Genomic DNA, 13,355 nt, shown 5'->3' with positions numbered 1-13,355 from the left:
CACTGGGGTCTCCCATGGGTTGCAGGGGTCCCAGTACTTGGGCCATCTTCTGCTGCTTTCCCAGGTGCATTAGTGGGACCTGGATCAGAAGTGGTGCAGCCAGGACCAGAACCGATATCCATATGGGATGCAAGAGTCTCAGGCAGCGGTTTAACCCACTGTGCATAACACCGGCCCCGACTCCTTGACTTTTAATGTAAAAAGCCTTCTTTCCTCTTGTGCTAATCAGATAGCCACCAGGAGTGGTGTGACTCCTGACAGGCCAAACACGAGGCACTGGTTTCTTCCATCTTTTCAGCAATGCTGTCCCCACTATCCATGTTAACAATGACCTTTGGGGTAATGATCAGCAGCATAGACTGTCAAGGCCAAGGGCAGGCCTTTGACCTAACAGTTAAGGCACCTAATGACGTCCTAATGAAGCCCATGTCCCATATTGGATGGAAAGCCTCGGTTCTTATTCTAGCGCCCCTCCCAATTCCTGCTTCCCACTAATGCACATGCTGAGAGGTAATGGCATGGATGGTTGGGTCCCTACCACCCACATGAGAGACCCGGATTCATTCCCTGCTTCCTGACTTCTGCCCCACGCAGCTCAGCTATTGTGGGCATTTGGGGGAGTAAACCAAAGGGTAGGAGCCTTCTCTCTCTCTCTCTCTCTCTCTCTCAACCTTCTCCTCTTCCTCCTCCTCCCCCCATTCTCAAACATATAAATATGAGAGTTTATGCATCACATGAATAAAAAAAATCAGTCAATCCAATCCTCATTTTAAAAAAATTCTGGTGTGGACTCTGATGCCCTCAGTAAATGATAGGATGCCCAGAACATAGGTACTGGAACAAGTAGACCATCCCTGGATGATGAGAGGATCACTGGGATTGAATCTGAGCAGTATGGGAACAGCCGCTATGTGATGGCCAGGTCCACGGAGTACGGGACGCCAAGTGTCCCACAGCGACAGATGATGGCTGCACATTCCCTGCGGTAATGATCGTCAGGGTGGAGCTGGGTCCAGGAAGAGCTGCAGGCAGGTGCTCAACATCACAGCGTGGAGCCCAAATGCACAGGCAGCCCAGGCCTGCACCTCTCTGCACCTGCGCTGGCCTGGGCCCGCCAGAGCTCACCAATGACTCTGGATCGTCCTGTGTTTTTCAGTTAAGGAAGGCTACAGAGTCCGATCGGATTTAAACATCACACTGGAGTTCCGTACCTCCTCAGAGAATGGCGTCCTCCTGGGGATCAGCAGTGCCAAAGTGGACGCCATCGGCCTGGAGATTGTAAATGGCAAGGTGGGTGCTTCATCTCTCCGGGGTCCCCTGTTTCCATGTGAGAGACAGAGCAGATGAGAAACAGTAGACACAGCCACATCCACATAGCCACACATTTAAAAGATGATTTAAAAATGCCTTCTTTTACGTATTTGAAGTTAAACTTAGAGCATAATTGTATGGACAACACAAAGAGCTTTCCTTTCCTGAACCACCTGGGCATTGGCTGCCCACCTGATGCCCTGTCCTTTCTACTGAGTTTTTAACTTATTATTAGGAAGCAATCCTAGCTGAGTAGGACGTTGTTGCGTGAAACGTACAGGGAAGTCCCCGTGCACCCTGGAGCCAGGCTTCCCAGAAATGCCGTCACGCACAACATTGTACATAGAACAGCAGCAACTTCATGCCCTGGGCATTTAGCACAATCGAGAGCTTGCACAATTGTGTGTGTGTGTGTGTGTGTGTGTGTAGGTTTATACAATCTCATCACATGTGGCTTGTGAGAAGTATGATAAGCACACCACAACCAAGACACCTACTTGTACTATTATCACAAGGCTTCCTGGAGTGACCCCTTTACTGCCACCCCCATGACCGCCCACCTCCCCTCCCAGCCCCCATGGCTCTAGCTGTTATTTCACGAGTGTTATACAAATTCATGCAGTAAGTGTCCTCTCGAGACTGGCTTTCCACAGTCAGCCCGATTGCCTGGAGGCTCCTGCAGGAGGCTGTGTGTATCGATAGCTCATTTCTTTTTACTGCTCACTGTGACTCCAAGAAATGAATGTTCTACACCCTACTTAATTTTTGATGCCAAAAAATGTGGCTTTTTTTTTCCCCAATAGCATTCTGCTCTTGCCTCTGAGCTTCTCTTGCCCTGCATTTTGAGAATAAAATAAACTTACAGTGCTTCCACCTCTTATGTGAAACGTCCTTCTTCAAAATTGCTTCCAGCTGCCCATTGCCTGCCTCTCCCCCTCCTGGGGCCATCTGGGCACAGGCGAAGGGAAGCCTGGTCACTGGTGTCTTTTCTGCAGCTCTGCCCTTGGTGTCAGGTGAGGGTAGCTCACCCTCCTGACCCTCTGTACACCCTGGCTGGCTGGACTGGGTGGGTGGTCTGGGGATTCAGTGTCGCCACTGCCTGGGGACTGCTCCTGGAGGGTTTGGCCAACAGCCCTTGTAGCTCAGGCTTCCTATGCCGGGTGTCAGGGGCACTGCTGCCTGTTCATCTTCAGCCCCTGCCCCACTCTCTCCTGGGTGCGTTTGAGGACTTGAATCTCTGCCATGCCACAGCCAGGCCCCTGGAAATCAGCAGCGATGGTAGCCTCTCGGTTCTGCTCTCTACCTGACACTGTTTCTGCTGCACCATAGTGGACCTGTGTTTTTGTAGGACTAAAGTGCTTGAATTTGCCAGGGCAGCTGCCTCCTGCAAAGCACAGAACAGTCTCTATGCTCTACACTCTCCTACTTAATTCCGTTTCTAGAATTTCACTACTTACTCACCGCCAAGCTTTGGACCCGCAGGATGTCGAGGGGTGGAGAGGATCCAAGATCGTCCTGTCTGACCTGCTTCTCCTCCTCTGTGTCACATTGCTGCTGCTTTGGGCTCTGGCTTTTGCCCAACTTTCCCCCCTGGTCTCTACTTCCAAAGAATTTTGAAAAACTTTGCATCTCTTCATATATTTCTGTGTGGCATCTACAAACATGTTATCAGAAAAATAATAACTGCAAAAAAATAACTTCTAGTACATTGTATATTTTGTCTCTATCACTGCCTTATTATATTTTTGCTCTTTTTTTTTAAAGATTTATTTATTTATTTGAAAGGCAGAGTTACAAAGAAGCAGAGACAGAGAGAGACAGAGAAAGAGAGAGAGAGAGAGGTCTTCCATCCTCTGTTTCACTTCCTAGATGGCTGCAATGGCTAGAGCTGGGCTGATCTGAAGCCAGGAGCCAGGAACTTCTTCCAGGTCTCCCACACAGGTGCAGGGGTCCAAAGACTTGGGCCCTCTTCCATTGCTTTCCCAGGCCATAGCAGAGAGCTGGATCGGAAGTGGAGCAGCCAGGACTCGAACCAGTGCCCATATGGGATGCTGGCACTGCAGGCGATGACTTTACCCGCTATGCCACAGTGCTAGCCCCCTATTTTTGTTCTTTTCAGACTTTGTTTAGTGGTTTCCCAAGGGATTGTAATATTACATCTTCGATTTGTCACAATCTACCTTGAAATAACATTGAAGAGTTCATATGAAGCATAAGAATGTCACGGGAGTGCACTTGAACTTCTGCCCTTGTGTCTTAGTCTGCTTGGGCTGCCACACAGACTGGATGGGTTAAGCAGCAGACACTGATTTTCCCACAGTGCTGGAGAGCACGGTCAGGGTGTGGGCAGAGCCGTTTCCCCTGCAGCCTCTCCTTGGGCTCACAGATGGTTGTCTTCTCTGTGTCTTTCCACGATCTTTCCTGTGTGTCTGTGTCCTCATCACCTCTTCCTATAAGGACACTGAGATTGCATTAGGGCCAGCCTTGGTGAACTCATTTCAGGGCTTTAAAGATCTTGGCATTTAAAAATCCCAGGGGTGGGCGCTGTGGCACAGTGACTGAAGCCCCAACTTGGGCTACCTGCATCCTGTATCTGAGCACAGGTTCAAGTCCCACCTACTCCACTCCTGATCCAGCTCCCTGCTAATGCGCCTGGGAAGGAGGGAAGATAGCTCAAGTACTGGGGCCCCTGCCAACCACATGGGAGACCCCAGCGGAGTTCCTGGCTGCTGATTTCAGCCTGCCTCAGCCCCAGCTGTTGGGAGCATTTGGGGAGTTAACCGGCAGACGGAAGGTCTCTGTCACTTTCACTCTCACTCTGTCGCTGTCTCTGTCTTTCTGTGTGTGTCATTCTGCCTTTCAAATAAGTAAATACATCATTAAAAAAAAAAAAGGCTCCAAATTTAGTCATGTTCTTTGGTCCTGGGGTCAGGACTTCAGCATGTGAATTTCGGAGACCCTACTCAGGTCAAAATACCTCCCATCTGGGGCAAAGCTTTCGATTCTGTTGCTACTTGCCACGGCAGAGCATCTACAGCCTGTAAGAAAGGAGTAGGTAGATGTTCCTGCCTAGGAGCTGTCGGCTGGTAGCAACTGACACCCTCAGGAGGCCTATTAACTCCCGCAAAGTCCTGAAAATCAGGCACTGGTTCGAGGATGCAGTGTGGCTCAGGCCCGTTGCCATGGAAGTGACCCTGTGCCCTCCTGAAACTTGAGGACTACGATAGCATCTGAATCCTCTAAGAGTCTGTTTGTGAAAATCATTTTTTTTTGGTTGTTTTTCATAGTGAGCCCTCCTTAACAGAGTGCTGCGATTTTCCCCAGTCTAAGAGCATTACGCAAATGGACTGTGTTCCTTAATTGTGGATCTTTGCTTTGCTCAGCTCCTGTTCCATGTGAACAATGGCGCCGGGAGGATTACAGCCGCCTACGAGCCCAGAGCTGGCAGCACTCTGTGTGATGGAAAGTGGCACACCCTACAAGCCAACAAGAGCAAGCACCGCCTCGCGCTCACTGTGGACGGGAACACAGTTGCTGCTCAGAGTCCACACACCCAGTCCACCTCGGCCGACACCAACAACCCCATTTACGTGGGGGGCTATCCAGGTACGTGTGCGCCCTTGCCTGCTCACCGCATTGAAGACGGCCACCGTCAGGGGGGAAGTGTTAGTTCACGTGGCTGTAGACTAGGTATTGAGAAAGCTATGGGCTGGATGACAGATCCTTTACCATTTTAGAAAGGCTATTTCAGGGCTGCTACCGTGGCTCACTAGGCTAATCCTCTGCCTGTGGCACCGGCACACCGTGTTCTAGTCCCAGTCGAGGCGCTGGTTCTGTCCCGGATGCACCTCTTCCAGTCCAGCTCTCTGCTGTGGCCAGGGAATGCAGTGGAGGATGGCCCACGTGCTTGGGCCCTGCACCCGCATGGGAGACCAGGAGGAAGTGCCTGGCTCCTTGTCGCTCCCCCTCTTCGTGGAGGAACGACACAGGACCCTGCGCTGTTCTTTCGTCTGCTCGGCCCTCCCCGGGTTTGCTGCTGGTTCTTCCCGGGTTGGCTACTATCCCTTCCACCTCCGTGGAAGGGCAGTTCCCCCTGGCCACATTCCCCACTTCCGCAGGGGAGCGGCACACCACCGGCCGGCTTTCTCGGGGGCTGCACGGGTTCGCTTAGATGTTCCCCATAGATGTTCCTGGTGCATGCCGTCTCTCTCCTCCTTTATAGTCCTCCTCCGCCAATCCCAACTCGGCTGAGTACGCTGCTCTCCAATCAGGAGCAAGTCCTACAGTTAATTGGTTGAACTGGAGGCAGCTGTGCGGAAGCTGTTTACTTCTCTCCCAGCGCCATATTGTGGGAGAGCAGATGCATAGAATAAGTCCTAATTCGAGCAACTTAGTCTAGTCCGGATTGCTCCCCACAGATCCCCCTTTCTTTTTATTTTTTGGCGTTGATACGCGCCTGTCTTCGGTGTCCCGCAGCACACACTCTGCTGTACTTGCTAGAGTTGCCACAGGCTCTTACAAGTCCTATCAATCAGGAAAACCGAATCCGGGTCCTCTCTTCGCCATTGTGAGGAGGTTTTTAGGCGCTGATGCGTGCCTGTGTTCGGTGCCCTGCAGCGCATGCTCTGCTCTGCTAGAACTGCCTGCAGGTGTTTACAAAACCTATCAGGCAAACCGAATCCAAGCCTTCTCATTGCCGTATTGTGGGGGAGACTTATTAGTGTTGGTTTGTGCCTATCTTCGGTGACCTGCGGCTAGCCGCCCAGGTGCTCATCGCCTCACTAATCGGGCAGACCGAATCCAAGCCTTCTAATTGGCATGTTGAGGGGAGGCCTTATTTTTCTCTATTTCTCTATCTCCGGGCATTCCTACCTCTCCCATTTCACTTCTATCTTCCAGCATTCCCATTTCTCTTTTACTTCACTTCCAAACTTCTGTTTCTCTTATCCCTGCGGCTTTCCGGCACCTCGCCCCGCCGGCGGGTTCCCGGCTCTGCGCCGCTTCAGCCCCCACGCCTCTCTCATCTGCGCAACTTCCCGGCTTTGCGCGGCTCGGCTTGGCGCGCTCCGCGGCCTCCACGCTTAACCCTTTCGCGTCTGAACCACGGCCTACGCCAGCGTTCCCTATCTATTCACGCCCCGTGCTCTCTCTGCACGCGGCGGCTTCCGCGAGTAACACAGCGTAGCTCACGTGTCCGCCACTAGGATTCAATCTAAGTTCCCCGGGCTAGCCTGGCGAATTCAACCCAGCGTACGTCTCCGCCCCACGATTTGGCTTCCCGTCCTTTGCTCCCCGGGCTAATCAGACGGATCCCAATCTGGCTTGCGTCTCAGCTTCTGGTTTTAACTTTTCGCCCCCTATTCCCGGGCTAACTTGAGAACCCCAAAGTGGCTTTCGTTTCCGCCTCGGCCTGCCCCCCGCGGCTTCAATTTCCCTAACATTTTTCTCTACCCGGTATGTTTCCCCAAGCTTTCCTCCAACGATATTCCTCCCTCATTTCTCCTGGCCTCTCCCCACAGTCCGCGTCCGAGTCTGTTTGTTCTAGCTTTCACTTTCGCTTTCGACCTTAGAGATTTCTCCCAGCTTCCCCCCGTAGTCCGTATCCGAGTCTATGCCTAGGCTTTCAATAGCTTCTTCCGGCACCCTTTTCGTCCGGCTTTTCCCTAGGCTGTTTGCTAGTCTCTCTCTCCAGTATTTTCCCAGTTCTTCCCGTTTCTTCCCTCCTAAGTTTCATATCCGTCCTAAGTTTCCTATCCGAGCTAGGTTTCCTATCCGTCCTGTGTTTTCTATCCGAGTCAGGTTTCCTATCCGAGTCACGGCACCATTATGTCGCTCCCCCTCTTCGTGGAGGAGCAACACTAAGCCCTGCCTAGGCTTCATATCCGAGTCACGGCACCATTATGTCGCTCCCCCTCTTCGTGGAGGAACGACACAGGACCCTGCGCTGTTCTTTCGTCTGCTCGGCCCTCCCCGGGTTTGCTGCTGGTTCTTCCCGGGTTGGCTACTATCCCTTCCACCTCCGTGGAAGGGCAGTTCCCCCTGGCCACATTCCCCACTTCCGCAGGGGAGCGGCACACCACCGGCCGGCTTTCTCGGGGGCTGCACGGGTTCGCTTAGATGTTCCCCATAGATGTTCCTGGTGCATGCCGTCTCTCTCCTCCTTTATAGTCCTCCTCCGCCAATCCCAACTCGGCTGAGTACGCTGCTCTCCAATCAGGAGCAAGTCCTACAGTTAATTGGTTGAACTGGAGGCAGCTGTGCGGAAGCTGTTTACTTCTCTCCCAGCGCCATATTGTGGGAGAGCAGATGCATAGAATAAGTCCTAATTCGAGCAACTTAGTCTAGTCCGGATTGCTCCCCACAGCTCCTGGCTTTGGATCAGTGCAGTGCACTGGCCATGGCAGCCATTTCGGGGGTGAACCACTGGAACAGTCTAAGTCGCGTATCCACACACACACACACACACACACACACACTTCATGCAGTAAGACAGGGAGAACACTGGATCTGAAACAAAGTAAGTGGAATAACTTTCCTGAGATCAGTCATCGTAGCTGATTCTCAGAGATGGGGATCATTTTAGGGGAAAAACTTGATTTATCTCCTCACATGCTTTTGGATTAGAATTATGCATTGTGAGTGTTCCAAAGAATTGTTAAAAACATAAACATCGATTGTGTGTCTTTAAAGTCACCATTGTGCCTTGAAATTATTACATAGTCAAAGTGTTCTATGAACTCTAGTCACGGAAGCCACACATGTGGCAAAATAGCTTCCCGATTCTGGTGGAGTCCACTTGAGAATCATTCGGTTCTGTTGTGCCCCCCAGCTCATCTCAATAAAGTTAAGCCAGTCTTGTCTCTGTCTTCTGTTTCCTGAACAGCTGATGTCAAGCAAAACTGCCTGAGCAGCCAGACCTCGTTCCGGGGCTGTTTGAGGAGGCTCTGGCTGAGTAAGGGCGCGCAGGTGCAGTCCCTCGACTTCAGCAGAGCATTCGATCTTCAAGGCGTCTTCCCTCATTCCTGTCCCGGGACCGAGCCCTGAACTGCTGGCAGAAACCCTCAGTCGGAATCATTGCTGATGTCTTGGGAAATTTATTTGTGAATGAAAATCTCATCAGTTCACATTTCCTTGCCAACTCAGGTTGTTTCCAGGGAGAAATGTGTGGATGTTAAAATGAAACCACGTATACAACAAATACCTCTATTAAATGGTCTAAAATGTAAAATGAATTCCTTGGCTCTTTTTTGTAAAGTTTTTGTCTTAATCTTTGTAAGCATTTTTAAATGTCCTGTTGATAACCTGACAGTATTTTATGTTTTGCATTTTTGAGCTTTAAAAAAAAATAAAATATCACTAACAGACTATAATAGATTAGAGCAGAGTATGCATTCTTTCATTTATTACAAATAAATACCTTAAGCTGGGATTTGTACAACTGACAAGCCGTGTCCCTGGTTACTTCCAGCAGAGGGCGCCAACTGCTTGCCACAACCGCCTTTAAGGAGGTCACAGTAGGAAAAGGGGGCAGAGAGAGGAGGCGGAGCTTCTTTTTAGTCAGATGTCCTTGTTCTATCAGGACCTTATACAGCATCTTTTGCAGGACAAGGAACAAAAGCGACTTCAGAACAATTAGTACTTCCTTTATTGTCAGTTTCATTTTCACTCCTTGGGATCAGACACTGTGCCTTGATCAGCTACATTTTCTGGAACAACGCGCGTGAGTAACTTGCAAAGAAGGAAACATGAAGCTATGCAGGTGTGCCCCTTTAATGGACCGCACGGCCGCATGCCCAGATTCCAAAGTTCCTTTGTCTCCACCAAATGTATTTTAGTTCTGCACTGGGGTCATGGCTGCTGTCCCATATGCTTTAGAAAAGTGATTTTATTTCTCTAACTCTTCATCGTGGCCTACTCTCCCAGTACGGAAGAGGATCAAGTCAGTGTCCATGTGACAGATTCCAGTCTGAGCAACAAGGCAGGCCACTGTGGTCCTGACCTCTCCGCAGTGTCTTGCAGTCAAGGTTTCTGGAACCTTGACTCGATATACAAGGAGGCACGTGTGTTTTTACCTTAGAAAAGTATAATCATGGGCTAATCTGCAGCATGACAGACAAAGCATGACCCAGCCCAGTTAACAAAGGTTAACAGCTGTGTTTTGGATGGAGAAGGGGAAGGTATGGGAGCAAGACACATGGATGCAAACTGCCCAGTTCAAGGCAGGGCTGATGTAAGGGATAGAGAGCAGGGTGGGGCTTGATCCTGGAGATCTCAGAAAAGTCAAGCAGGAAGAAAGGAGACCAGACATGGTGCGTCCGCAAAGCGTCAGGGTTTTCCATTGGGGCACTCTGATGAAGCCATGAACTCCCTGGCCAGTAGAGTCTGAGTCAGCGGGCTGAGCAAGATGAATGGAGTGGTGGCTGCTCTCCAGGGCAATGGTAGGGATGGGGTTACTAGTGAGGAATGCAGGGAGTCCCTGGGACATGGTAGCTTGGGCAGTGAAGGATCCTATGGCTCAGAAGGGAGGTTGGAGCAGTCAGAATAGTGATTCCCTTAACAGGAGAGGAAATCTATTTTTTATTGTTTTACCATAATACCAAGACTGGGTCATTTATAAAGGAAAGAAGTGGATTTGGCTCTAGGTCCTGCATGCTGGGAAGTCCAAGGGCATGGTGCTGGCGTCTGCCCAGCTTCTGGTGAGAGCCTTTTGTGCAAGGATAAGCACGTGTGTGTAGAACAGAAAGCAGGAGGAAGCTGAGGAAGCCAAACTTGTCTTTATTAAAGTCCCCTTATTGCAATAACAATCGAGTCTTCCATAGTTAACCCGGTCCCATGCCATAGGCATTAGCCCTCCTCTTAGGGACCTAATCACGTCTTTAAGGAGCCACTCTGCAACATTTCCACAATGACCATCAAATTTCAACATGAGTTTCGAAGAGGACAGTCCATAGCACATGTAATTTTCAACATTTCAAGAATGTCACATAAATTTCATGTGTGTGTGTTCATGTCTGCAGTCTACTGGGTCAAGTCACATCTTTTCCTTTTATTGTGTTTGAGGAGTCTTCCCAGGTACCCCCCATAACACCCTGTCCACTCTGTTGGGAATCTATTAGAGTTCTTGGTTGCTCTTAGTTATGCTAAGTTTCCTCCTTAGATTGGACATCCTCTTCAGTTATTTCGTAGCTCATTGAAGGTCTGTATTATGTTGAATATTTCATTGGCATTTCTCCCAGAACTGACATAATGAGGACCTCAGGGAGGTTATTAGTAAATAACAATTGAGTTGAATATTCATTTATTATTTTTCCTAAAAATACTTCGGCAATAAAGTTCTTCCTATAAATTTCAAAAGTTCTCTGCAAGTGTAATTCCTCAGAGTCATCTAATAAACACAAAACAAATGGCAAAATAAGCCTCTTCTGCAAAATATTCCCAAAAGAAGTTCTAAGATTTAGCAGTTTTCATAATATGCAGTGAAATTTTCAGCTTAATATATTCTGAAATGTCAAAACTATCAGGATTTTTCACAGGGAGACAAAGGCATAACTCATATTCCTTTCAAACTCCTTCAGTGTCTAGCAATGTGACCCGTAGCAAGTCTGAATGTAGGGCTTGGATGAGAACATTTGAGAGATCATTTCTTTTCTGAGTAACACAATTTTTAAATTTTATTGTTTTCTCACAGTATATTTAGTGGATAATGATCAAGTATAAAGTACTAAAATATGAATTTCAGTGTGAATATTGAAAAGCTCTGGCTTTTGTTTACATAATTAGAAGAATTTCATCGCTACAAAAGAATGAAGTTTATGACAATTCATTTCAGCCAGAACCCTTACATGCACCAAGCATCTCATCACTTAATGCTTAGCATGTGTTCAAATTCCAAATGTGGTCATCTATTACGAATAAAAATGGCAAACGCTTTATAAAAATTGAAGAACGCTGAGTCGCATCACTGCTCTGTGGCCCAAAGAGAACAACTGGGAAAGGAATATCCATCGAGTAAGCGGATCAGACATTGTGAAGAAGAGACACACGTATAGCAGAGGCCACATTTGTGGCTTTACCAGCCAAAGTAAAAGGTGAGCAGGATTTAGGTAAGAAAAGGAAGTCAGTAAGGCTAACACTAGGTGATTTCGATGGAATCCTATACCCTTGAGATCTGATTAAGTTGATAGTTGATAGAATTTAAAAAGAAATATGAGCTAGAAGGACAAAAGAAAATAGCCTGACAGGCTGAACTCATTAAGTTTTGCTGGGGAAAAAAAATAAAAAGATTGAACTCAAAAAAGATTCTATGAGAAGTGTTTGATCTAGAGAGATCAGGAATGAAGTAAAGAAAGCATTTCTTAGGCGACCACCCAAAAATGGAACACTTTTCCACCTTTGGAAAATGTTGTTTATTCGAGAAGCAGAGGAACAGAGACAGAGATCCTCTCCATTTGGTTCATTCCTTAAAGGCCCTCACTAGCCGGGTCTGAGCTGAGCTGATGCTGGGGAGCCAGGAACCCAATCCAGGTGTCCCACATGGGTGGCAAGGATCTGACTACGTGCGCTGCCACCTGCTGCCTTCCAGAGTGCACATTAACTGGAAGCTGGAATTGGGAGCAGAACTGGGATTCAGACCCAGGCACTCTGATTAAGGATGCGGGTGTTCCAACCCAACACCTTCACTGTTGAGGCGAGCACTCCCTTTCCCTCCTTTCACTAGTGAGTGAATTAGGGGGGAAAGGAGCAAGGAATTCTCAACTGACAAAATGACCAGGTAAATCGCTGAATTACTGCTGATTCTTATAGCGATTTCGGAAGATATGTTAAAGGCATGTGTGCGTGTGCGTGTGTGTGTGTGTGTGTGTTTAAATTGATATAACCATAGAAAGTGAACTTATATTCTAACCATAGGCTGGTTGATTTCTTACTAAAGCAGAAAACATCAGCATTCTTCAGAGGCTTATAACTGGACTCATAATCTGGAAAATGTAACATTCACAATGTCCAAATACAGTTCAAATCCTCTCAACATGCAAACAAGCAGAAAAAATAGGACTGATTCTCAAGGCAACAAAACAATACACAAGTGCCAGTCTCAAGAGGGAATTATCATAGACTTTAAAGCAGCTGTTTTGTCTATGCTTCATAAAGTCAAGGAAAACACATTTAAAGTGAATGCAATAATAAAAAGTCTTAACAGAGAAATGGAAAATATAAAAAGGTACCAAATAAAAGTTATCAAACTGAAAAATACAATATTTAAGTTGAAAAAGCAATCACTGGATAACTCAATAGCAGAATGGAGATGATAATACCAGGGACCCAAGAATTTGAAAGCAATGAAAATCATTGAAAGATAAATTGAGAGATAAAGATTTTTAAAAATACATAAGCCCAGAATGTCAGGCACCTGTGTATTAACACCTAAATACCTAACAGTGTAGCAGTCCCACCAGAAGGAGAAGAGGAAGAGATTGGACTAGAAAAAAATATTTTCAGCAAGAATGGCCAAAAGCTCACCTATTTTAGTAAAACATATAAGTTTATATATTTGAGACACTTAGTAAATTCAAAATAGAATCATTTCAAAGATAATAATGCCCATGCATATAATATTCAAACTTCTAAATCCAACATAACTGAACAATTGAAAGCAGCAATACGGGGACAGAAGCACACACCACCTAGAGGGAACTCATGAGTCAATGTCCACGGATTTCTCAGCAGAAACCATGCAGGCAAGAGGACAGCAGGATTATACCTTTAAAGTACTGAGAGAAAAGAGTTGATCAGCTCCAAGTACTCATCCGGTGAAAATGTGTTTCAGGAATTAAATACATTCTCAGGCAAAAGACAATGAAGTGAATTCATTACTAACAGTCCTGCTCTTGTGCCCAGAACACAGAAAGAACTCTTATATCACGAGACAAAGAAGCCAATTAAACATGAGCGAGAGAAGAGAACATTTTCACAAAAGAAGAAACATGAATGTTCATTGAACCCAAGAACATTCCAGATGTCCTTAAATAGAAGAATCAACTAGTAAA

General features: G+C 47.4%; 1 protein-coding gene across 1 annotated transcript in view; it reads left to right on the top strand.

The window, feature by feature from the left end:
- Window positions 1-8,683, top strand: part of LAMA1 (laminin subunit alpha 1) — a 179,446-nt gene extending 170,763 nt beyond the window's left edge. Inside the window, exons 61-63 of the mRNA XM_051851430.2 lie at window positions 1,157-1,290; window positions 4,695-4,917; window positions 8,195-8,683. Of these exons, the coding sequence (XP_051707390.2) occupies window positions 1,157-1,290; window positions 4,695-4,917; window positions 8,195-8,355 (518 nt within the window). The 3' untranslated portion in view covers window positions 8,356-8,683. The remainder of the gene's footprint in view (window positions 1-1,156; window positions 1,291-4,694; window positions 4,918-8,194) is intronic.
- Window positions 8,684-13,355: the final 4,672 nt, after the last annotated feature.

The sequence above is a fragment of the Oryctolagus cuniculus genome, chromosome 10 (genome assembly GCF_964237555.1).
Source record: "Oryctolagus cuniculus chromosome 10, mOryCun1.1, whole genome shotgun sequence".
Lineage (NCBI taxonomy): Eukaryota > Metazoa > Chordata > Mammalia > Lagomorpha > Leporidae > Oryctolagus > Oryctolagus cuniculus.
Note: the sequence above shows the minus strand (reverse complement) of the source record. Positions and strands in the feature narration are given on the sequence as shown.